Raw genomic sequence first — 27,863 nt, forward strand, 5'->3', positions numbered from 1 at the left:
AAAAAAATTTTTTTTTGGTTTATTTCACGTGAGCGGTCTTGTTTTTTGATAGAGTACTTGCCTAATGTCAAATAAATCATTTTTAAACAAATAAACCCAAAAAAACGAAAAATAAAAAAAAAATTTTAATAACATGTAAAATACATTTACCTTTTCGCCCCAGGGTGCGTTTTTGGCTTTAACAACAAATATAAAAAATCTGACTAAAGATATTTAGCAAATACCTTTAGGTATCTCTTCAGGGGACCCAAATAATGAAGTAAAAAAATCGCGGTGAGAATAAATGCAAAAAATATACTTAAAAGTTGATATTTTCTTTTACGAAAAAATTTTCAAAAGTAGGGTGAAAAAAAAATTTAAATATGGACACCACAAAAATTAGCAGAATGTCACATAACTCCGGGCATTTATTTAGGGTGATAACACCCTTCTATAATTAAAATTGCAATGCTCTAACTATTTCCGTTCGAAAGATAATGAATTTTAAATGTTTTCACAATTTAACTTTTCGCCCCAGTCTCCCCTACCGATTGAACAAATAGAGTATTTTTATTTGAAAGTATTTCAAAAATTGTAGAAAATTTATTATTCTTCTTTATTAATTAATAATTAAAATGAAATTACCGATTGAAGAAAATTTGAAATTTTCGCGCACTTGGAGTGAAACGTAAAGTCACTTGGAGCTTAAAATGTAGACGGTGAGATGGCGCGCAAGTGCCGGTCAAAGGCTCAATTTGTCTGATGTTTTTGTGAAATGCATCATCATATAATCCACGAAAGCGAGCGAGTGAGTGAGATGCCGCAAAGGTTTCTGGGAATGTAGAGGGAGCCATATTTTTTCCAATATCAGTTACGCGAAAACAGCGTACGTTTTAACAATTACGGAAGGAATGTAGTCGTAGTATATTCAAGTGTTGTCTGTCAACCAGCGGAGAGTTAATATATTCATTGAAAACGTCTAAAAGTTGAAGTGATTGGTGGAATATTGAAATGAACATGAAATAATAGTGGGCACTCGGAAATCTTGTTGCAATCAAGTTTTGAGGTCGGTGATAATAATTGTCCATCTTGACATAGCCTGAAAGTGAGCTCCGGCGTAAAGAGGAAGAGTGTGGTGCGCGAGCCGCGCAGATGTTCAAAGTCGTTCGGTGTATAGAGGGTTAGTTAGCTTAAATCCAAGTTCATACGGTGGTCGTGCTGGCACGGGGCAACAACGGTGGTGGTGGTGGTAGTGTTGACAGTGCATTTCGAAAAAGTGGTGTTGAGTGGTCGCGTATAGTGATGATCGGTGTTCAACTGCCGTTGTAATAATATGACATACACGTCATAACAATTTGAAAAAAATAAGGTTTTGTAAAGAATTTCTTCCCCGATACGATAGTTTTTATTCTTGTCACGACATCCTTGAAAATTGACTCCCCATTATTGTGAATCGTTTCGGAAAAAATTTTTCAGAATCTGTGGAGAATCAAAAGAGAACATTGCGTGCTTAAGTTATACGAGAAAAAGGTTTCTTTTGGAGTACGGTATTTTGTATTTTAGCGGTCAATCAAGATCTTCCGACGGCGCTATTGGGATCATTTAAAGTGCTTTTTTTGAGTGCGTGTGGTGTGAATACCAGTCGGTAAATTGAGATTAAGTGTTAGTGTTTCGAATTTTTTATCGCGTGTGATGTCAATGGGATTCGCGGTTCGCGCCACAGATCGTACATATGCATCTAATGCACAGTGCTGGTCGCTACACCTTAGGTATGTAAAAACTTTTTTCTTGCATTCAATTTTATCTCTCGGTCGCCTTTAATAAGAAAACAAGAATATATACCCCAAGGACTGCAAGTCAAGGAACTTTAAAAGTTCCTAAACTAACATTTATTTCTCAATTTTTTTTTATTTACAAAAGCAAGTGAAAAGGATAAATTCTTCTTATGTGACAGTTTTTGCAATTCTCAAAAAATTGCACTTTCTTAATTCTTTCTTTTTTTTGGGGGAAATCTTGTTTTTTAAGAATATGCCACTGGTTAGTGATAAATTTTAATCGTATAATGTAAACAATATCCATCTGACTTTAAAGTGTCAAGTTACATAACCAAACAAATTCACATCGCATTCCTACATAATGTTTCGAGATAAGAATATACTTATTAAAAGTACATTACAAAGATTATTTTTCTGTTTTTTTCCCGTTCTCGTTTTTCAGTTTAAATTCACACAATTTCCGCATATTTTCTCCTCTCTTTTAAAAGACAAAAATTATTTTCTATTGATTTTTGTAATTTAATTACTTCCTATATCGTAGTTTAGAAAAAAATAGAATGGTCGTTAACGAGATAAATTTCTCTGCTTTTAAAAATTTTTTTATTAAATAATAAAGTAGAAATTTCAGGCAATTGAGTGTTAGAGAGAAAGCACTTTCATATTATAAAAACGAATATTACTCACTCGTCTCAACTTCCGAGTGAGAGATGAAAAAGCAGTTGATTTGGAAAAGCTCAGAGAGCGCATTTCTGTTTCTATTCTAGAAATATATGCAGATTTTTTTTCTTTTTTTTCCGTTTGATGCACGGATATAAAACGCCATAGAGTTTCACACTTTGACGGGAAAAAATATATTCAACATTGCACACATATATATGTATATAGGAAATATACATAATCATGTGAGATATATTCGTTGACATAAAGTGAAATGGATCTGTGTTATATAGCGCGTTTTAATTGAGTTCACGATAAACAGCTGTAGGCGTTGTTTACAATCTGTTCATGTAATGCAGTTATCAAAGTCAACTTGATACTTTGACTTAAATTAAATAATAATATAAAAAAAATATTTTTCAAGTAACATTGGTTTCCTGATACGATTACATTTCGTCAATAAGACACACATTGCACGTGCTTGTGATAAGAAATAATTTTGAGATAAGTGTTGAACAATTTCCTCTTTTGATGAAATAAAAAAAAAAGAGAGAAGAATTTTCTCTAAAATTAAAAACTTTAATAACTTTAAATAATTTTTTATTTATTTTATAATTTCTTTATTTTGTCCCAGGCAAGCCACAAAAACAATAATCAGGGTTGTCATGTCATTACTATTAATGAAGTATTTTTTAAAAAATTTTAATTTTAATTTTGTTGAAATTAATTTTAATTTTAAAAATTTTAACGCAATTCTTTAAAAGAATTCAGCTATCTTAATAAATATCAAAATTCTTTGCAGAAATTCAATTATTTCCAAAAATTTTCGTCAACATTTCAATTATCTTTAAACATTCATTGCAAAATTCAATTATTTTCATAAATAACAATATTCATTACAAGAATTCAATTTTTTTCCAAAGTAATAAAATTCAATTATTTTCAAAATTCTTTCTTAATTCAATATAATTTGTATATATCTATTATTTTACTAAAATTTTCCAAAAGAATTCAATCATTTAAAAACAATTTTGACGAAATTCTACACGAATTTCAATTATTTTCTAAAATAATGAAAATTTCACAGGAATTCAATTCTCGTAGAATTTTCTAATAAAAATTGATTTATAAATGAATTAAAAATAATTAAATAAATAGTAAAAAAATAATAATAAAATAAAAATAATTAAAAAGTTTTAGATAATTATTGTTATAATAAAACATGAAAAAATGGACCACTCCGAGTTGAAGATTTGAAGTAATCCATTTCTTCATGTTTTATAATATTCTTTTAAGTTGTTGAATATCAAAAGGTTTGAATTAGAAATTTTGAAATTCTTAGGTCCAATGGAAAAATAATATAATGATTAAATATTTTTTTAAAAATGAAGTTATTGATGTTTTAGAATAATTTTACATTTAAAGAACTTCGCAAATTAATGTAATAGAACATTTTTTTTGAGTATCTAATAATTTTTAGAGTGAATTAGAACATTCTTTAGGGTCTGGGAAAAAGTGAAAATTTTGCCTGGAAATCAGGCAAAAGAAAATTAAATATATTTGGCAACCCTGATCAGTTAAATCATTAGTAACAACACAACAGTAGTCAAAATGAGGAAAATTCAACTAAGTAACAAGTTTTATCCGAATCTCAACAGTACACTGAGAAAACTGGATAGTCAAACTTAGAGGGTTAGGTTTTGAGTGTTAAGCCTGATTTCTGGATAGTTAACTTTTCCCTCCGAGTCAGTCAAATTAATCATCGGAGTGTCTATTTATCCCTCCGAGATGGTTACGAAAAACTTAACCTCAAATATAGTCTGTTTGTCCCTCCAGATAGTTAGTTGAATACTCCAGTTTTCTCCGTGTAAGGGCACCTTTATTCCGCTTAAATTGTGATAAAGTTGCACAAACACTCTTACAAATTTAAAATTCTTATTTATAAATAAAAATTTATTAAAAAATAAAAATTTAATTTTTAAAACAGATTTATTAGCATTATTAGCGTATATATTTTTACACAGTGTATGTGTATAGAGATTAGCAATTAAGATGATTAGAGAGATATTAGAAACTCTTTTTGAGTGTCGTAATATAACCGATTTCTTTTTAGACTGCAGAAAGTAATTATTGATGATGGTACTAAATATATAAAAGTGGCTATTAGATTGGAGTTTCTCCTTTGTTTATTTATTTGTTTTGTGTACAGCACTTTTACTTTTACCTATGTCGATGTGAATTTCATACCTTGCGGGATGTGAATTTCATGCGCATACATAGAATCTTTTCAAGTATCACTCTTTGACATTTTTTTCTTTTCGTTTTTTTATTCATTCAAAAAGAATAAAATTTTTGTAAAAGAGAATTATACTTTTAAAATGCGATACTTAATTTTTTATTGCGTACGTATCTCAAAATTATTCGTGTATTTAATGTTAACATTGCCGGACAAGTAGTTATAGTGATAAGAACAGTATACTGAGAAAACTGGAGTGTCAAATTCGGAGGTTCAAAAAGTGTATGTTTCCTTTGCTTATGAAGAGAGTTGAATAGTCCTTCTAAAATAAATTTTGAATTGATAATGGAAATCTACTTGTATATCCATGGATCTGATGCGCGCGAAATTATTTTTCTGACATTTTATGTATTTAATTTAGAGGTTAGGTTGCCATATTTATTCATTTCGCGCCGGATAAGGAAGGGATTTCTCAAGATGGTTAATTTGTCCCTCTGTTATAAACTCATTTTCCCTCCAAGAGAAATGGCACGAATATCTGTCAATAGTGTATTTAAACATTTAGATTGTTATCCAATAGCTACACTGAGAGAAATGGATAGTCAGATTTTGATGTTAAAAAGATGATGTTACACGATACTATCATTATGCTACTGCCAACCATCACAGATGCTAAAAAAAATATAGTTATGCTACCCCTTACTACCAAGATGTTACTCCTGATGATATTGATGGTAACGGTGACTATCTAGATAGCTGTCTGTATACGTAGCATTAAAGATGGTCACCCTAACCACAATTATGTTACCCACTACTATAAATTTCTCTCCGTGTAACTCTCAAATATCAACGATTTGTCCCTCCAGATGTTTAGTCCATTACTCCAGTTTTCTCAGTGTAATAATATTAATAGTTTAAACACAAAATATGTTCCTTTCATCTCTTTGTGTGAAAATATTCGAAATGACGATAAAAAAAATCTACACTGAAAAAAAAGTTCTGGTTGGAATTACCAGAAAACCTGTTTTTAAATGAAACTGAAGTTACCAACGTTTGTTCGACGAAAATTATAAAACGTAACAATTTCCCCGCCTCAGATCTAATGTTTTTTCCACATTTATTATAGATACTAATATTAGAAGCCATTAGAAATTATTTTCAAGTGGAACCAGGTCGGGGAAGGCAACGATTTTGATTTTTTGGCACGGATTTTTCGGATTTTTTAAAAAATCCGCGACAAAAAATCAAAATTATTACCCTCCCCGACCTGGTTCCAGTTGAAAATAATTTCTTATGATTCCTGACATTAGTATGTTTAATAAATGTAGAAAAAAAATTGGATCTGAGGCGGGGAAATAGACATTGTTTCGAAATTTCTGAATTTTCGAAAAATCGGTAACAAAAAAAATGTCAAAATCGTTGCCCTCCCCGACCTGGTTCCACTTGAAAATAATTTCTAATGGCTTCTAATATTAGTATCTATAATAAATGTGGAAAAAAAATTGGATCTGAGGCGGGGAAATAGACATTGTTTCGAAATTTCTGAATTTTCGAAAAATCGGTAACAAAAAAATGTCAAAATCGTTGCCCTCCCTTACCTGGTTCCACTTGAAAATAATTTCTAATGGCTTCTAACATTAGTATTTTTAATAAATGTGGAAAAAAAATTGGATCTGAGGCGGGGAAATGGAAATTATTACGTATTATATTTTTCGTCGAACAAACGTTGGTAACTTCAGTTTCATTCTATTTCCCCGCCTCAGATCCAATTTTTTTTCCACATTTATTATAGATACTAATATTAGAAGCCATTAGAAATTATTTTCAAGTGGAACCAGGTCGGGGAGGGCAACGATTTTGACATTTTTTTTGTTACCGATTTTTCGAAAATTCAGAAATTTCGAAACAATGTCTATTTCCCCGCCTCAGATCCAATTTTTTTTCTACATTTATTAAACATACTAATGTCAGGAATCATAAGAAATTATTTTCAACTGGAACCAGGTCGGGGAGGGTAATAATTTTGATTTTTTGTCGCGGATTTTTTAAAAAATCCGAAAAATCCGTGCCAAAAAATCAAAATCGTTGCCTTCCCCGACCTGGTTCCACTTGAAAATAATTTCTAATGGCTTCTAATATTAGTATCTATAATAAATGTGGAAAAAAATTGGATCTGAGGCGGGGAAATTGTTACGTTTTATAATTTTCGACCCAATGGGAAGTAAACGATTGGTTCAATAATGGGCCATGCTTGGCGAACTCCGTTCCATTATTGGAACATTAATGGCAACCATCATTGGACCACCAATGGTTTAAACTTGGGATGATCACGCTACTGCCAATGATCGGTAGCCAAGCATCGGGCCAATATTAGTTGCCAAGGAATTGCCAAGAAAACAAAATCGATTTTTAAAAGCTTGATTTTTTATTGGCATCCAACAAAAAACCAAGGTTTTGAAAATTGATTTTTTTTAATTATTAATTAAAATTTATTTTCAAAAAATATATTTTTCAAAAATTAATTTAAAAAAAATATATTTTTCAAAAATATATATTTTTTTAAATTAATAGAACATATTAATTTAATTTGTCACCTCTGGTAAACCAAAGATGAAAGACTGATAAATTCCCTCACTTTATATCTTACAGTGGAGGGATAACTGTGAATGTCTTTGCGAGAGAGGAGCAGGTACTTATATAGAGCCAGTGAGAAAGGTCACAAGCGAGAAGAAATCACTAGCATGCACTCTGGCGGCGCTTGTCGGAAGTGGCGCAACGTTGGTTGCCAAGCGCTGTGTCGATAACGTCAGGATATGCATGCGCGCCAGAAAACAGTTCCGACAAGCGCCGCCAGAGTGCATGCTAGTGATTTCTTCTCGCTTGTGACCTGTTTCACTGGCTCTATATAAGTACCTGCTCCTCTCTCGCAAAGACATTCACAGTCATCCCTCCACTGTAAAATATAAAGTGAGGGAATTTATCAGTCTTTCATCTTTGTTTTACCAGAGGTGACAAATTAAATTAATATGTTCTATTAATTTAAAAAAATATATATTTTTAAAAAATAAATTTTTGAAAAATATATTTTTTAAAAATAAATTTTAATTAATAATTAAAAAAAACCAATTTTTAAAACCTTGGTTTTTTGTTGGCTGCCAATAAAAAATCAAGCTTTTGAAAATCGATTTTGTTTCCTTGGCAATTCCTTGGCAACTAATATTGGCCCGATGCTTGGCTACCGATCATTGGCAGTAGCGTGATCATCCCAAGTTTAAACCATTGGTGGTCCAATGATGGTTGCCAATTGTTTTGCCAAGAAAAAACCATTGGGTACCAAGCATGGCCCATTATTGAACCAATCGTTAACATTGGCAACTTCCCGTTGGGGACGAACAAACGTTGGTAACTTCAGTTTCATTTGGCAACTTCCCGTTGGGTAGTGCGGAAAAATCCATTTCTGCAGTTTTTAGGTTCAAAAGAGGATTTAGAAGTTTAAAGAGGCTTAAAAAAGGTTAAAAAGAGGTTTTTTGAGAACTAAAAGAGGGTCTAAATTTTGAATCGGGTAGCCGTGAACTTTTAGGATATTTTTTTTTTAAGAAATTTTGGACCTGACATTTTGAATTTTGAAAAACTGATTTTATATTCGTAATCAGTTATTTACCGATTTTTAATTTTAAAAATCTGACTTCATTTTTGCAATCACACGGAGAAAATTTATTCCTGAAATTTTACTGAATTTAGTTCGGTAAAACTGGGGTTGAAGTGTCAAAACAGTAATTTTTCAAGAACTAGACTGTAAAAGAAATTGCATTGAAAAATAATGTAAAAATCATAAAGCTCACGATAGATGTATTAGCGCTTCAGTTACAGTTCGGTAAAACGTAAGCCAAGTGCTCGCTACATTCATATTTATTGAATAGTTCGGTAAAACATAAGATAAAGTCTTCGGTAAAACTGACGAGTTGCAATTTATTGAATAGTTCGATAAAACGTAAGATAAAGTCTTCGGTGAAACTGACGAGTTGCAATTTACTGAAAGTTCGGTAAAACTTGAAGAACAAAAATAAAAAAAAATGTTACTTCAGTAGATCTATATTAATAATGCCGTAACTCTCAATTTACCTACTTCAATCACTACCTAAACCCCCTACAATTGTTTACGAACAAATACTAATTGATACACCTGCCTACAGTACATTCTAAACGCATACACTAATACATACATCGCACGCTTTACATTATTGCTTCAGAAAGTTTCAACTGTCCTTATATATTAATCTCAATTTTATTTCACCGCTTGTGAGAAAGATTATTCTCAAATTTTTGTGTTTAAAATTAAAAATATAGGGGAGAGTCTCCAGTTGTGAGACGGGTTTCATTTTTGACCCGTAAATTGTAAATGGGCAAACGAAATTGTAAATAAAATACACCGTTCGAAAGGTAACAGAAATACGCAACTTTTATTAAAAGAAAGTATAGTGTTTCGATGAACTCAAAAAATTTTACGATACATTTTCCGAGCACATCGCTTTTTTCAAAAAAAAAAAAATGTCTCCAGTTGTGAGACACTCATTAAAAATTGCTAAAATTTAATAAGTTTGACATAAAACGTTATGTTTAGTAGAAATAATTAAATATATTAATAATATATATTATTATATACTAAATAATAATATTTATTTGCCAAAATATGACTATCAAATAAACACAATTAAATAGCTTCAACCAGATCATTAAAATTGATTTCTTCTGAATCAATTGACTTTTTTCCACTTGACATGCCCAAAAATACTAGAAAAAAGAATCAAAACAACATTTAAATAGTATGCCTGCAAAGTAGTATTTTTTATGCTGCCCAGATGGGTGTTGACGCCGTCTCACAACTGGTGATATGCTGTGTCTCACACCCAGAAATTGGCGCTATTTTGAAAAAGGAAAATTAAATTATTTTGAACCGTAGATTGGAACAATGCAATGTTGCATCACAAAATATAAGGAAAACACTAAAAGAAAATGCATTACATTTACCTTTTTCAATTAATTAAATTGCAAAAAAAGTACTTTGCATTTATTGAAAAAACGCTTTTTAGTCGATTATCACACACAGTGTTGGTATTTAACAAAAACAGTTTATATATCCGCCTCGGTGTACACGAAATAGTTGGCTCATATAAAAAGAAATGTTTTTATATAAACCAATCGGCTTTTTAATATTGCATGTTAAAAAAAATTGACTGTCTCACAACTGGAGGTGTCTCACAACTGGAGACTTTCCCCTACATATTAAAAGTGCAAGTTGGAAATTATTAAATTAATAATTAGAAAATTAATCTTTCTGAAATATTAAATAATAATTGTGAGGTATTAAAAAGCGAAAAGGAAATAAGCAAGTAAGCAAATAAGGAATAAAGTAAGCAAGAAGGAAATAAGCAAGTAAGAAAGTAAGCAAATAAGAAAGTAAGTAATCAAGAAGGAAATAAGCAAGTAAGCAAAGTAAGAAAGGAGGAAATAAGCAAGTAAGCAAAGTAAGCAAGAAGGAAATAAGAAAGTAAGCAAGTAAGCATATAAGGAAGTAAGTAAGCAGAAAGAAAACAAGCAAGTAAGCAAGAAGGAAATTAGGAAGTAAGCAAATAAGTAGGTAAGCAAGTAAGCAAAGTAAGCAAGAAAGAAATAAGCAAGTAAGTATGCAAATAAGAAAGTAAGCTAGTAAGCAAGCAAGTTATTTCCTTTTTGCTTACTTGCTTACCTACTTATTTACTTACTTACATACTTACTTATATGTTTAATTGCTTACTTATTTATTTCCTTTTTGCTTACTTACTTATGTTTACTTGCTTACTTACTTGCTTTCTTGATTGCTTGCTTACTTACTTATTATTCATATTTAATTAAAATGAATAAATTATATGTTGAAAAAATAAGTATGTTATTGCCATTTTATATTTTCTTTTTACATGATTTAAAAGCATTTATTACATATTTGGCAATTAATAAGTGTTTAAAATAATTAATTAATTGAATTTTAATTTAAATAATAATAAAATGATTATTAATTAAGTCTAAATAAGTTGGAAAAATCAACTATTAGTGTGAAAGTCTTTCATTTGGCTGCGGGACACTTGAAATAAAGTATTTCAATCCAGAAAACTAAAACTTTAGGCAAGTCAAGTAAGTTTTACCGAACTATTCCTGAAAACTACACTGAGAGAAGTCCGGGAACGAATACGTCCCGTGCGAGCCTTGAGTTGTACTTTTGAATGCTTTTATGTGAACCCTCGAATCGGAACGTCTCAAGCCCCGATGCGAAACGTGGAACGTCCTGAAGCGAGATTACACAGAACTTTCAGTGTTTGCCACCAGTTGTTTTCTCACATGCGAGAACAATGTTTGACTGGATCGGGGAGTCTCAGCACCCGATTCGGAACAACTCAAACACGACAAGCAGAGTAGCTCATAGCGACGTCTAGCGGGAACTATTACGTCTCGGTCTTCTCTCAGTGTAACACTTTAGGCAAGTCAAGAAAGTTTTACCGAACTATTCCTGAAACGTTAGTGCCCATCAAGGAGGTATTTATTTAATTTACATTAAACATTCAGTTTCAATTTTTTTTCAACTTTTACAGTACTAGTTCTTAAGGAATAAAGATATCCTATTAGATTTTAAATATTGTTACCAAAAAAATAATATAAAAATTATTAAAAATTACGATTATGCTACTATATCCCAACTTTATTGAAAAATTCGGTAAAATGTAAGGAACAAATTTTCTCCGTGCAGCAACCTTGAAAACTTCTGAGTAACGATTTTCAAACGAATCCTATTTTCTTTTTCTTCTCTGAAAACTGCGAATAATACTTTTCGATAATGAGCGTCAACTTTAACTTTCAGGACTTCCTCCATATTTGATCTGCCATTTCGTTTTTGAAAATCGGACTTCATATCCGTAATCAGAGATTACGAAACTTCCGAACCGTGATTTTAAAGATAGAAGATTAATTTTTCTCCAAGTTGAAGTCTACAACGTTTATCAACGAAAAAAGTTTTTTAATAAGTCTTCAGGCTTCGAAGTGACACACTTTTCCACTTTTTTGACACTTTTTTTTGGTCAAGCCTACTTTTTGCTACTTATTTTGTCAAAAAGCTACTAAATGCTACTTTTTTCCAAAAAAGGTAAAAAAAATTTACAGAATTCAAGAATTTTAGTTTTTTTGGTGAATTTCGTAGATTTCAAAAAACCCGCCAAATGAATTAAATTTATTTATTATTGGACGCGTGATTATAATATATTATAATAATTACTAATAGTGGATGTTTATTTAATTACAACTTTTTAACGTTTCGAATTTTTCGTATCTAATTTTATTATTCTTTAAGCTTCTTAAAAAAATTAAAAACTAAATTTTCAATTTTTCACTATATAATTTAATAGTAATACCTTTTTTGACTTTAAAAAAGTTTCATCAAATATAGAAAAAGTCAATTAAGAATGAAAACTTAATTCTTTTGGTTATATAAATTGTTTGATTAAAAATCCAAAATAATTATTTATTTAACGTGATTATTTATTATATTATGTTTACAAACTTTATGTCAAATTTAAAAATATTAATTGTATTTTCAATAATACAGTGTTTTAAGTCGGTTGTTCAGTAATAAAAAAATCATTTATAAAGATTTAAGATCTATCTAGAAAAAGAATTATAATTTTTTTTATTGGAATTAAATTGCTCATAATTTATTATTGTACAAAATTATGGCTATGTGGATTCTAAAATTTAAAAAATTTATATGACTAAAAACAATCCATTTTTTCCATTTTGATAGTTGTTAGGGTGATGTGGGGTGATGTGCAACGTTTTTTTTCGTTGGACGAAAAACATGTCAAATAATTAAATTTTTAAATATTTCAAAATTAAATGACTTAGAGGCATTATAATAGAATATTTCTGCATTATTAGATTTTCAGAATTTTAAATTTTTCCTACAAATTTTTCGCTTTTTCAAAAACGTCTGTTTTTGCATTTTCCAAAAAAGTTGGAGTGATGTGCAACACCAGTAAAATTCAGGTATGTAATGCATAAACATCAATGAAAATCTCTTTAATTATTAATTTTAGGCTTTTTCAATGCAAACTAATCGAAATCTGACAAAAAAAATTTACAAAGGTATCCCAAGTGCGAAAACCAACGCGGCCCAACACTGGCCCAGTATTGGCAAAGCTGGCATCGAGACTTGGCAGACAATATTGGCCCGACTTTGCGCCGACTCTTGTGGTGTTAACAGCGGTTGGACGTCGGCAGCCAGATCTCGGCAGACATTAATGGCCCAATATTGGCCGCCAGATCTCGGCAGACATTAGTGGCCCATTATTGGCAGCCAGATCTCAGCAGACATTAATGGCCCAATATTGGCTGCCATTACTCCCCCAGTGTTGACAAAATTAGAAAAAAATAAAAATAAATTTTTTTTTATTCAATTAACTAATTAATTTATACCATTTATACGGCTTATTTCCCTAAATTAAACGCAAACTTACAAATATTTGAAAAATTCTTACCTCTCGCGGGGATCGATACCTAAACCTGACGCACCACAGCCTAACACTCTGACCACTCTGCTACTCTGACTTGAAGTCAAGGAAGCAAAAGGGTTCTTATAAGCTACACTACACTGGCCGATACTGTGCCATTCTTGGGCCGAGCTACGTCCCAATATTGGCAATTATAATTTGCCATCATAGATACAAAATGATAGGGGAGTTTGCTGCGAGTTGGTCACTACTGCGAGTTGGACACCCCTTGATATTTCGAGAATACATAAAGTTTATCCCAGAATTAAAATTGTAAAATGTTTGCCTTATTGATAAGATATATTTATATTTGTTTTGAAAAAAATACTTGCATTATTTAAGATTCTTATAAAAAAAAATTTTTTTAGTGTAAGAATTTTTTTGAGAAGTGGAAACGACGTCTTTTAAGTGTTAATAAAAAGACTACTATTCATTGTTCATAAAAATTTCGTACATGTATTTTTGGATTAATTTTCATGCTCTTTAGGATGCAAAAAGAATTAGCTCCATATATTGTTGCCAAAACTATTTTTTGTGGTCTAAAAAAATCCTGTTAATTCTGCGAGTTGGACACACCTTTTCGCTGCGAGTTGGTCATGATTTATATGCTGGAGATTTCTTTTGTTTTCAAGTTTAACCTATTTTATGTTTGTAAACATTGCAAAATATTTGATTCGAAATTTATAGTTTATAATATGTAAAATACATTATATTTTATAAAATACAAATTTTGCATACACTTTTTATTACTAGAGGTTTTATTTAATTTTTATGCTTTTTGAGTGGATTTTGTGAGGGTGTCCAACTTGCAGCAAAGAAAAAAAAAAGTCCAAAAATCATCTTTTTAGAAAATTGGCTACATTTTGAAAGTTTTTTCAAAAATTAAATTGCCGCTTTTACAGAAGTATAGGTAAGCTCTCTGGCTTTTAAACAAGACTTTAAACATGTCGATAGCTTAATTTAGTGAAAAGTTATAACCGAAAAACAAAACTATGTCCAACTCGCAGCAAACTCCCCTAGATATTAATGTGCCATTCCTGGGCCAAGCTACGTCCCAATTCTGGCAATTATAATTTGCCATCAAAGATACAAAATGTTTGCCATTCAAGTGCCAATAATGAGCCATTAATGAGCCGATCTTCGTCACATCACTGGCAATTGTCTTTTACCATTAAAGATTGATCAACTTTACCAATATTGTACCGTTATTGAGCCAAGCTACGTCCCAATACAGGCAATTATAATTTGCCATCAAAGATACAAAATGTTTGCCATTCAAGTGCCAATAATGAGCCATTAATGAGCTGATCTTCGTCACATCACTGGCAATTGTCTTTTATCATTAAAGATTGATCAACTTTGCCGTGAATGTGCCATTATTGGGCCAAGCAACGCCCCAATTCTGGCAATTATATTTTGCTATCAAAGATACAAAATTTTTGCCATTAAAGTGCCATTAATGTGCCTTTAATGGGCCAATCTTCCTCACATCATTGGCAATTTAATTTAAAAAATTTTAATATCAAAATTCAGCATGCTATGTTTTTAATATTTAATTAATATCTAAAAATTTGACTAGAATCCATTTTGAAATCAATTTTTACTAGAAAATTCTACGAGAATTGAATTATTTAAATGCAAAAATAAATAATTTATTGAATAAATTGAAAATTTCTTAATTTTTAGATAATAAAGGAAAAATTTTTTCTCAAAAAATGGTTTCTGTTACATTTATTTACGAATTTCTTTAATTGTAAAATGATTTGAAAACATTAATAACTTCTTTTTAAAATTAATACTTAATTCAACTTTTTCAAAAAAATTAATTCTTTAAAATTGACAGTTAAAAATATAGAAAATTCAAAGTTTCGAATATTTTAATTTGAATCCTTTTCAAGCTTATTCGATTATTTAAATACAAAATAAATAATTTATTGAATAACTGAATGTTTCTTAAAATTAAATTCTTATACAAAATTTTACCAAATTAAAATGCCATTAATGTACCTTTAATGGGCCGATCTTCGTCACATCACTGGCAATTGAATTTTCCCATTAAAGATTGATCAACTTTGCCGTGAATGTGCCGTTATTGGGCCAAGCTACGCCCCAATACTGGCAATTATAATTTGCCATCAAAGATACAAAATGTTTGCCATTACAGTGCCACTAATATGCCATTAATGGGCCGATCTTCGTGACATCACTGGCAATTGAATTTTGCCATTAAAGATTGATCAACTTTGCCAATATTGTGCCGTTATTGAGCCAAGCTACTCCCCAATACTGGTAATTATAATTTGCCATGAACGATACAAACTTTTTGCCATTAAAGTGCCAATAATGAGCCATTACTAGGCCGATGGTCGGCACATCACCGGCAATTGTCTTTTGCCATTAAAGATTGATAAACTTTGCTATGAATGTGCCATTATTGGGCCGAGAGCTGGCCCAGTCTTAAAAAATTTGAAATTCTGACCATCGGCGCCATCATTGGCCCAGTAATGGGACGTTTTGAACACCAATAATGGCCCATTAACTACTGCCAATTCTCGGCAGACATTACTGCACCAATGATGGGCCGTTTTTGCAGTCTTGGCATTTCGCACTTGGGATAGTTGACCTCAGAAAAGTGGACATTTCACCAAAGAAAAAAAAATTTTTTTTGTTAGTTGACAGCTGTCAACTGTCAAATTGTCAATTTAACATCATATTCGTAATCAGCGACCTCGAAAACCCTTACAAATATGTGTCACTTATTTATACTTATTGTTGCTAGTTAGAAAACTTAGATTATTTTTTCTATGTTTGGGGAGTTTGTTATTAATTTATTTAAACAATTATTAACAAAAAATTTTCATTACTTGCATGTTTTTTATTTTGATACTGTGATCCACGGTGAAGAAAATAAGCCTAACTTGATTAAAAAATATTAATATTTAAAAAAGTTACAAGGGTTTTTCTAAGTTAAACTTTAACTGCTGTTTTCTCAAAAACTTGTTTTCGCACGTAAGGTCCCTTTTCACTGTCCAGGTCACATATATTCACTTAATTTTCTTACTTAAAAAACTAATTTTACTTCATTTTTAATATGCTACTTTTTTCAATTTAGAGGACACTTTTTCTTCCAAAATGCTACTTTTTCACACTTTTTTTGACCTGCTACTAGACTTCGAAGCCTGAATAAGTGTTAATTAATAGAAAAAAAGGATAAAGCAACAATGTTGTCACAAAAATTTATTGAAAAGGGAGAGTTTTATTTATATTTTAATAATAATTGTTGTATATTTTACAAAAATGTAATATTCGAATAAATTAAAAAACCGTTTTCGTTGATCAACGTTGTGGACGAAAAATTAACGAAGTTCAAACTTCGTTAATTTTTCAAATATTCATCATGTTCTTGAAGTTAATGTCGACCGTCATTATCAAAAACTATCATTTGGGAATTTTAGAGATGAAATTGTCACTAATTTCCATTTTTTCCATTTATCTAGGTAGTTAAAAAAATGTTCACACCTTTTTTCAATCTGAAACCTTTAAAACAATTGTTTAATTCTTTTCGATTTCGTCGGATTTCGTGAAATGAATTGTTTTCGATGCTAACTTTGAGCAGATCGACGAGTGCTATAAAAATTCCTGACTAGTTTTGATTCGCTTTCACGCAATCTCCAGGAGAAAATTTACATTTATTACAAAAATTTTAGCTTTCCAGGTAAAAATGACAGTGTCACGAAAGGGTAGATACGATTTTGTGGTCGCGAAAGTGAAACCATTTAACCATATGAGGGTTACATGTTGCTTGTGGTTACTTTCAATTAGTGAACGTGTCCCTAAAAAGAATAAGAAAGTAGGGGAGAGTGGGGCAAAGGCGCTAGGTTTACATTTATCGATGTATATTTTTTAAATTAATCAATTAATTTATGCGGTCTTTGTTTTTCATTATTCTAAAACTAATCAACAAGAAATTTTAATAGTTGTTATTTAGTATATTATAATTATAATTATAAATACATTATTTAATGAAATTTAAAAACAATGCAAAAAATGCCTTTGCCCCACACGCTGGGGCAGCGACGTTTTCGCTTACATTTCTAAAGAAAGCATTTATAAGCCTTAAAAAAATTAACAAGTGATATTTATTAGTATAATATTTACGAAACATAAGGTTAACAACATATTATTAAAAGAATTAAATTATTTAAATAAAAAATAAAAACTTTTAGTGATTTTTACCTTAGGGGCCGTACACATAATACGTCACGCGATTTTTGACCATTTTTAACCCCTCCCTCCCCCTATGTCACACTTCGTCCCAAGTCTTGAACCCCCCCTCCCCCCTACGTCACGTCACACTCGTAAATTTCACTGTAAATTTTATACATTGGACAATATATATTATATCTTACACTCTAAATTATTGAATCAGTTAAAAATACCTGATTTAGAAGTAAAAAGTCAGTCACTAATTCAAATAGTAATTTTTTTTGACAATTTGTTGAAAATAACTGATGTTTCAATACAATTGTTTTTGATTGATTCAATTAGTCACGTTTAACTACCTACATAGCACCGAAACTTTCCTAAAAAGTTACTAAAGATTTACTCGCAAGCTTCGAAATATTTAAATGCAAAGTTTAGTGAAAATTGTGGAAAGATATAAATATCCCACTTCAATAAATATTTAGCGCGAAACTTTCCTGAAAATTTAACTTAAATTTTCAGGAAAATTTTCACGAAAGTATAGTCGAAAATGCAAATCAAATGTTCAGGAAAGTTTCATGCTATATTTTTAAGAAAATTTGACGATAGACATTTATTGGTGTGAGAAATTTAAATCTTTACACAATTTTAAAATAAACTTTGCAAGTAAATTTTTCGAATTATGCAAGCAAATCGTTAATATACAATATTTAGAAAAATTTCGGTGTTTTGTGGATAATTTTTCAGTTATTTTTAACTGATTCAGAAGCAAAAAGTCAGTCACTGCTGATTGTCAGTTAAAACCATGATTTTTAACTGATTCAAATTAAGAGAATATATTATTTATCATATTATAAATAATATACCAATAGATGTTAAACAGGTACATAATAGATATTAAATAGTTTAAAGCATTTTTAACTTGTTTTATTTAGAAAAAGTGACATTGTCACATATAATTTCTTATAATCTTTGAATTTAAAAGATTGTGACGTAACACATGAGTTCACCCCCCCTCCCCCATGTCACACTTAGTCACAATTCTCAGACCCCCTCCCTCCCCCTAGCCGCGTGACGTATTATGTGTACGGCCCCTTATATTGTGAATTAATACATAGAAAATTCGAATATTCAATTGTTTTTAACCAAATTATGTTCAATATTGCCTTTGCCCCACATAACAAACATTTTTTTTTCTTTAAATTTAAAATATTTAGATACAAAATTAAACTAAAACACCACGCTAGTTGTGTAGAGAAATATTTAATTTATTTACATGTTATTTTTTTAAAAATTAAATAGGGGAGGGTAGGCTACATTGAACCGGGTATTTTATAAAGTCCAAGAACTAATAAAATTTTACTAATTTCGATCAGGTTTTTGTATCAAAATTAACATTGAACCACCTTTAATAAAACACTACAATTTACTTCTAAAATAATATTTCCACTTACACATTGTAAAAAATCTTATTTTTCACTCAAAAAAATAGAAAATTGTTGTTAAAGAGTTATTATTTGTTAATATAGGAGATTAACCCTCAGGGTACTGACTATAAAAATGTAACGTTCCGTACTGACATGGGTTAGCGTAACCCAGCAACTTTGATCGCCTGTATCTTGGGCTGTAATTGATGAATTTAAACTCTTTTTTTTGTAATCTGTTTACAATTTCCACAGGAATATGCCGGATTTGTCGGATTAGTGATATTTTTTTATTTATAAAAGTTATTGTCAAAAATACAAATGGTTTTCAAAAAATTTTCATGAAAAAAAATATTTTTTTCAAAAGCTCGTATTTTTATGAAAAAAAAGATAAAATCATTTTATATAGGTGTTTTGGAAAGGTGAAAAGTTGATCTTTAAGATAGCGTCAGCCGTTTTTTAATTAATCTTAAAAAGTATATTTTTTTTTAGATTTGAAAATGCTCTATTTTTGACATGTAAAAAAAAGTCAAACGATAAATTCATTAAAAATATCGCGAAAATTTGCAAACCAAAATTCACCAAATTTACAAAATCCTTCCGCTTTACACTTTATGAACTTTTAAATGTAATTTATGAATAATTTTCGATTAATTTAATGAGATTTTACAATTCACAAAAACATGGATTTTATAACATAGCGTACTGACTGGGTATAATTCACCCGAATACAAATTTCAATAATTCGCAGCTTGAACAGCAAGTGCCGACCGGCTCTGCCAAATCAGCTACTTTCGGTTCTAATCTCAAAGTTTTTTCCCCCCCTGGTCCGAGCCGCCTCCATCGATTTGTTTAGAAATGGCGCAACTTTCAAAATTCGCCTGGGTTACGCTAACCCAGTCAGTACCCTGAGGGTTAATATATTTTGATGTCAGATTAGGTAGGTAAAGTGACAGTTTGAGTTTATTTCGTTCACAATTGTGATGAAAGCATGTCTTCCAGTATTTTCTTTACTAATTAGTAGAGCAGACAATTTTACAACTCTTAAAATTGAAAATTCTTTGCTTTTTCGGGTGGTTCAATGATGCCGCACTCACTGTATTCACATGACATTCACAACAAAAATTGTTTATAATAAATTTATGTAAGAGTTAAAATTCCTTATCACATCGGAATATTGAAGTTGGCACACTAAGCTAAATAAATCACAAGTTTACTAATTTTTAAAACTTCCTATTTCAAAAAAAAACTTGATTATATTTCCACAAAATTTTTTGTTTTGTACGTGAAAAACAGTTTTTTTGGTTTTTCTTTATAAATAATAAACCTACGTGCCCGAAATTTTTGGACATAGTTTGTTTCAGTAAAACTAACTTATATATTGAATAAGAAAAAATTTCACTCAGTCATTTCTCAGAAAATTGAAGTGGTTCACTGTTGACGCTGGTTCAATGTAGCCTACTCTCCCCTACTTAAACTTATGTTTTAAAAAATAAAAGTTTGTTCAGTAAAATTATCATTTTATTTTTGCAAAAAAATTTTTTTGTTATATTTCTTCAAATATTTGATATTTTTAGGTTTTTCATTTTTTAATCAATTGGCCTGATTGCATTGCAACTTAATTTTTAATACCAATTGGAATAGACAGAAAATAAAGGAGATATTTTAAAAAACGTCTTTGCCCCGCATAACGCCTTTGCCCCACTCTCCCCTACATGCAAACTTTCAGAGGATAGAGAGATTCTATACTGGAAGAATTTTAGGTAAATTTCTGTTTTTTATAGTAGGAAATCAGAACCACCATTCTAAATTATAAACAGATCTGTGAGTTTAGTATCGCTGCTAAGAAGTTGTAACCAAATAATTATTTGTTCGTATAATTTCAATATACATACAATCAAATGATCAGATAAGTAATTAACGGTATAAAATATAATAAATTTATTTAACATTCAATTGAATCTATAACCATTAATGAAACAATACAGACCAAATATGAAGATGTAAGGTGATCGCGGTCGCTTGTTGAAACGAGAAGATCATGATTTTGGTAGTCAATTATAAATTTCGTTGAGCCAATTTAATCCACATTATACTGAATTTCTTTAATTGATGTACAATACTTAAATATGAATCGGAACTCAACATATCGATTCGGTACCATTAAATAAGTAAGCATCACAGGAATCTTCGTTGATCACAAGTTTAGCCGCACATCAAAAATGTACCACACAGAGAAAAACTGAACTCAAAATGAGTCGTAAAAGTGACTCATTATGAGCTGCAACAAAAATGAACCTCACAGATGGCGCCACGTTCTATGTCATTTAACATAGACTCATTTTGAGTTGCAACAAAAATGAGTCCGATTTTTTTCTGTGCACCACTCTAATAAATAATACAAATAATGCATTTTCGTTCTTATATATATAACAATAATTTTCCATTAACGGTTTTGTAGAACAATATATATGCTGATTGAGTCCTACGACCACGAAGCTGACCGCATGTGCCACATCATCCGCAAGGTCCGGATTTGTTTATACTCTATGCGAACTTTGACCTTAGGGCAAATACGGCTACTAGGTTTTCATTCTTAGAAAATGTCGTTAATTTATTTTCGTTGCTGAGTATTTAGCACTTCTATTTAGAAATAGTTGAAGTGCTTGCTTTTTGAGGAACATTTATCACTGTTTTACCCTCTAAATGTCAGAAACAGTCACAAAGTACGTGTATCAAGTTAGCAATACAACTTTACAAAATTAAAATTTTAACCACATGGAAATTAGCCGTTAATTAGTCGCTAATTAATTGTGCAAAAATCAATTTTATCGTTTATCGTTTTTTTTATTTTTTAGGGGTGCCTTGCCAAGTTAGCAAGGCACCTTTATAACAACGATAAACCAATAGCAACAATAAATTTTTAATCATAGAAATTAGCCGTTTTTTAACCGTAAACCAACGGTCAAAACATTTTTTTTAATAATTAAAAAGTAATACATAAAAAATCATTTTTCAAAAAAATATTGAATTCTCCTTTACCCTTTAAGTCACGCAATTCAAGAAAAGTCGAAATGTTCCAAACAGAACAGTATACTACATTTCGGGGTCAGATATAAAAAATTTTTTAAATTCAAAATGGCGGATTCAATATAGCGGACGACTTTTTCCAAAAACAATCCAAATTCCTTAAGATTTTGTAATTGGGGTTTTTTTTACAGTTTCATCAAATTTTATAATTTTTGCACATTTATTTTTTAGCAGAAACCATCGACACGGACACGAAAAAACACTAAAATCCGTGTCGTATCCGTGTCGTGCATTGACACGACACAAAAAACGCTAAGTAATTCGTGTCGTGCCAAGGCACGACACATAAAATTTGTAGATGAAACACGTATGAAACACGTATAAAACACGGTGTAGAATCTTGAAAGCGACCCCAAAAACATAAAGTAGTCATAGTCTGATCAAAAGCTCAGAGCATCAATTTTTTTTGTGTGCCAGTGTAATTAGTCGTTAGTCGTTCCAAAATTAGTTGTGAGCTTTAAAAGTCATTTAGTTAATTTTACTTAAGTAGAATCGAAGAGATTCAATATTTTTCATGAATTCTAGCTAGGCAATCCCAGAAATACACTTTTACCCCAAACCGAGTTTTATAAAGTCGATAATAATTAGTCGTTAGTTGTTTCAAAGTTAGTTGTGAGTATTAAATTTTTTTTGTTTATCTTATTAAACGTAGAATTGAAAAGATTCAATATGTTCTATGAATTCCAGCTCTGGATTGTAAAAATTGGTAATTCGTATCGTGTCATGCCACGACAAAAGTAACGCTTTCAAGATTCTACACCGTGTTTTATACGTGTTTCATACGTGTTTCATCTACAAATTTTATGTGTCGTGCCTTGGCACGACACGAATTACTTAGCGTTTTTTGTGTCGTGTCAATGCACGACACGGATACGACACGGATTTTAGTGTTTTTTCGTGTCCGTGTCGATGGTTTCTGCTAAAAAATAAATGTGCAAAAATTATAAAATTTGATGAAACTGTAAAAAAAATTTGAAATACTAACGCCGTATTCATAATCAGCGACCTCATAAACCCCCAATTACAAAATCTTAAGGAATTTGGATTGTTTGTGGAAAAAGTCGTCCGCTATATTGAATCCGCCATTTTGAATTTAAAAAATTTTTTATATCTGACCCCGAAATGTAGTATACTGTTCTGTTTGGGACATTTCGACTTTTCTTGAATTGCGTGACTTAAAGGGTAAAGGAGAATTCAATATTTTTTTGAAAAATGATTTTTTATGTATTACTTTTTAATTATTAAAAAAAATGTTTTGACCGTTGGTTTACGGTTAAAAAACGGCTAATTTCTATGATTAAAAATTTATTGTTGCTATTGGTTTATCGTTGTTATAAAGGTGCCTTGCTAACTTGGCAAGGCACCCCTAAAAAATAAAAAAAACGATAAACGATAAAATTGATTTTTGCACAATGAATTAGCGACTAATTAACGGCTAATTTCCATGTGGTTAAAATTTTAATTTTGTAAAGTTGTATTGCTAACTTGATACACGTTCACAAAGTAGCTATAACACTATAAGGGTAGTTCTACAAACGAGGGAATATATGATGTCCAAGGTTGTTTTTTACATTAATTTTGAAAAAAATAAAATTATTTTCAATGGGAACTGTAGTGCTTAATGATTACTATTATGCCACAAATCGTGACCCGGTTTCAAAAAATATTTTTTGCAAAAAATAAGCATTCAAGTGCTAAATTCTCAGTTTCCTGGCATGTCCCATTGTGAAAATGAAAGTTAATAAATTATATAAATATTATTTTTAAGCGATTAAATACAAATTTACTCTTGAATTATAATTTCAAATAGTTGTACTTTACAAAGATTAAAATAATTGTTACATTACTTGATATTTCATTTAAAAAATATTATCTTGAATTTTGTCCATCGAATTAATTCTCAGTTTCCTGGCATCATAAAAAACGTTAAAATTATTAAGAATTTTCATTCCAATTAATTCACCATTTTTCACAGAGCTTAGTAAAGGTTAACTAAATATGATATCACTTGCATTTTACTTAACTTGCAGTTCAATTAACTAAAATTTTGTACTTTGTGATCGAAATAGGCATTTGGTCAGACAAATTCTCAGTTTCCTGGCACGCATTTAAAAAAAAATATTTTATGTTTTTATATTTTTGTTGTTCTAGGTGTCGTAGAATCTTATTCCCTGTTGACCAGTATTCCAAATTTTGTTATTAAGCCTTGTTTTTCAATTTTTTAGACGAAAAATAACCAAATTCTCAGTTTCCTGGCACTTTCTGACAGAATACACATGTGCTTCAGATGTAAAATTTAAAATTTTATTTTTTTGTCTGGCCACTTTTAGGTAACTTTGATAATACTTTTAACTTGAATTTAACCTACTTTTTAAAACCTGAACGTAAAAAAAATATTGTGCCAAAATTTTCTTCATTTTCGTCCTTCGTTTGTAGAACTACCCATAAGACAATTGAGCCGCTGGAAAGTATATCCACAGATAAAATTCTGACTGCCGTGCTAATTCAATGGGCGTCAGAATTTGGTTGTACTTTCCAGCGGCTCAATTGTTTTCCTTTGCGAGCCGAAACTAACCGAGCTTAGATTTTTGAGTGTTGCTAATAATAGAAAATGTAAAGATGTAAAATATGTTGTTGCAGAGGATGCCGCAGGTGCTAGAAGAGTATCGGGGGCGTGCGCTGTGTGTTCCAGTGATGTCGGTGGCGTGGAGCCCAGCACTGCTGGACCTGGATCATGGCCGGCAAGCCTGAACAGCCTCCTTATTCAGTTCCCCCAAATCAGAGTGAACGGCATCCCCAGCAGCCGCAGCCTCAGGGTGTTCAAGAGAACAGCGTTTTAGTTTACGTATCGGGGGATAATTTGGCATACGCAAGTGCTGTCGGGCAGAATGTTGTTGCCAGCGCTGGTACAGGTTACCAGCATCAACACACTCATCCACAGCAACAGCAGTCGCACCAACAACAACAACAACAACAACAACAACAACAACAACAACAACAACAACAACAGCAGCAGCAACATCATCATCAACAAGGACCCTACATTACTGGTTTGTTGCCCCAAGTGGCTTGCGGCGGATATCCCACGAAGGCGGCGACGCTACCTTCGTCAGCGACGCACGCAATTGACGTCGTGGGCACAAACTGCTGTAGGGGTCAGTTCCTAAAAACCTCAGAGTACGTCAACTCAGAGGTGGGAAATCAGCAGATTGATTGCCAACCAGAAAGGACGTTGGTATGGGGAAATGGCCCAAGATACGGAGCTGGAGAAGGTGCGACTTTATACAATTCATGTCCACAAGAGCGACCTGTCGTTTGGGGAAATGTCCCGCGATACGGAAACGAGGCTGCTGCTGGATTAACAGGACTGAACGGTATCGCTCAGGAACACGGCTTTCAAGGGAAAATGATACCTTCGGCGGTTCTCGATGATGGGACCAACAGTGTCACCTATCCCGTGCAGGTATCTCGATTGCCCGAGGCCTATGTCGCCAACAAAAGGATTGCGTTTACTTCGAATACCTCGGAACAGAGTGTAGTTGATGGTTGCGAGGGTGTTTACGGTGGTGAAAATAATGTGAGAATCGCATTTGTGCGACAAGGTGTCTATTCTGCTGATGGGGATGAACTCCAACTTCATAATAATGAGAGGAATAATCATCGTGTTCAGGGACAGGAATTAATTGAGAAGCAAATTAATTTTGGCTCTAATTGTTCGGGTAGTGTTGGACGTTGTGATTCAGTTCGATCGGATACGGCTGAATCAACTTGCAGCAGTCTAAGCAGTCAGGAGAGCCAAAGTCAATTGCATGATCCTAATAACGTCGTGACAAATAGTGCTTACGCGCAGCAGGCTGTGCGATCAGCTTCGCAGCTATATCCTCATCTTAATGTTATGGCATCCAATAATGTGAACCCAAGTGCAGTGCCGCAACGACAACAGAGACAGCAGCAACAACATCAGCAGCAACAACAACAGATTACGCAACAGCAACAACATGTTACGCAACATCAAGCGAATATCTCTATTCCGCCCGGGTGGAAACGGATCTGCACTAATGGAGTCATCATATATATCAGGTAAATGATTATACTTATTTCATTTTTTTTAACTATCCGCTTTTAACAGTGTTCAGCGGGAAATTTTACATCTACAAACATTTAGAAATAAAATTACTGCAAAAACAGGTGTTTTATCAGGGTGACCGCATATGAAATACTGGTTATTTTGATGTGAGAAAAGATAGGAACATTTATTCTAAAACTTATTAATTACATTTCATTCAAAAGGATTGAATGTTCAATAAAAACGTTTTATTTTGTAAACAACATTTAAAATAAATATTCAGGGTTGCTACAGGTTAGAGAAATCAGGAAGAAGTCAGGGAATTTTATCAAAAATAATATTGGAGAAATATTCAGTTTCTAGAATTCATAAGAAAATTCTGAACTTTGTTGTCCAACGCAACAAGCTTTAAAGAAAAGAAAATATTCAATTTAATTTAAAATTCTTTCTATTTCTAACAAATAATAATTCAAGTTTACAGATTTGAAACTGAATTTATTTTAAATAATTCTACGAATAATTTTATTCAAAAATTCAAAAAATAATTAAGGGGAGACTTCGACTACATTTTTAATTATATCAAAAAAATTATTTAAATCTTCCATAAAATTATTTTTATAGTAATATTTTGAAAGGAATAGTCAGAAAATATTCTGACCCTTTTTGGAATTTTATTCTTCTTCAAAATTCATACTCTCTAAATCTGAATAAGTGCATATGCACTTATTCATGTTTCAAAACTCTTCCACGTAAAAAATAAGTGCATATACACTTAAAATAAGTGAAATTTCACTTGTGAGTAAGTTGAATTTCATTTATATTAAGTGTATATGCACTTATTTTTTTACGTGGAAGAGTTTTGACTTATTCAGATTTAGAGAGTACATTTTAAAATTTATTCGTAATTTTGTAGAAAATATATTTTTCATACCTCAGGCACAAAATAGGCGTTTTTAGATAGCAGCCGACAGGAACTAAAAGCCATTCATTTGTCCACTTGAATGAAAATGGCGACCTTTTTTTCCCAAGGACAAAAGAACAGTTGGTCCCATGCTTTTTTGCCCAAGGTAAAAAAGGCCGCCATTTTCATACAAGTCGAACAAGTGAATGACTTTTACTCCCTGTCGTCTGCTATCTGAAATCGCCCCTTTTGTGCCTTTGGAATAAAAAATATCGTAAGTAACACGGGACTTAAAGGCTGCCAATTTATTTACGATGATTTTTGTGTCACTCGTTACGGTCTCGGGGCGCCCTCGACCTCCACTCGTGTCACAAAAATCACCGTAAATAAATGGCTGCCTTTACGTACCTTGTTGCTTAATATACTATTTATATCACTACACAAATTACCGGATAAAAAAATTGATTTTTTTATTTTATACAATTTTTGGAGCATTTTCTTATTAAAAAAACATTGTTTTTAGGTTAAAAATGCTAAAAATACTAAATAGAATTTAACATTAAGCCCCAGCCATTTAACATTTAAGTTAAAAAAACAAAATTTTGAAAAAAGGACAAAACATGTATTTTATGCGAAAATATCAGAAACTTTTTTATTGAAAGTTGTAGAGGACAAATTGCCCTACAATATTGATATATAAATATTTACATCCAAGAGGAATATATTGTCTAAAAAAATCATTTTTGCAAAATTTAACCTTTCGCCCCAGTCTCCCCTAATAAATAATTTAAAATCTATCAATGTTTAAGAAAAATGAAAATCCGAAAAGGATCAGAATATTTTTTAACCGATTTTATTTTTTGACCATTGATTTCCTCTCAAAAAATTACTGCAAAAATAATTTTATAGAAGATTTAAATCATTTTATTGATATAGTTATGAAACTGTAGCCGAAGTCTCCC

General features: G+C 31.3%; 1 protein-coding gene across 7 annotated transcripts in view; it reads left to right on the forward strand.

The window, feature by feature from the left end:
• The first annotated feature begins 741 nt into the window (after nt 1-741).
• LOC122504074 (mucin-17-like) overlaps nt 742-27,863 on the forward strand; it is a 1,014,141-nt gene continuing 987,019 nt past the window's right edge. For 3 of the 7 annotated variants that reach the window (XM_043614969.1, XM_043614971.1, XM_043614970.1), the window contains exons 1-2: nt 747-1,748; nt 24,575-26,014. In XM_043614969.1, the coding sequence (XP_043470904.1) occupies nt 24,669-26,014 (1,346 nt within the window). In that variant the 5' untranslated portion in view covers nt 747-1,748; nt 24,575-24,668. Of the gene's footprint in view, nt 1,749-24,574; nt 26,015-27,863 lie in introns of all 7 variants that reach the window. The other 4 variants (XM_043614967.1, XM_043614968.1, XM_043614972.1 and 1 more) reach the window with 3 other exon arrangements.

The sequence above is a fragment of the Leptopilina heterotoma genome, unplaced genomic scaffold (assembly GCF_015476425.1).
Source record: "Leptopilina heterotoma isolate Lh14 unplaced genomic scaffold, ASM1547642v1 Lhet_278, whole genome shotgun sequence".
Lineage (NCBI taxonomy): Eukaryota > Metazoa > Arthropoda > Insecta > Hymenoptera > Figitidae > Leptopilina > Leptopilina heterotoma.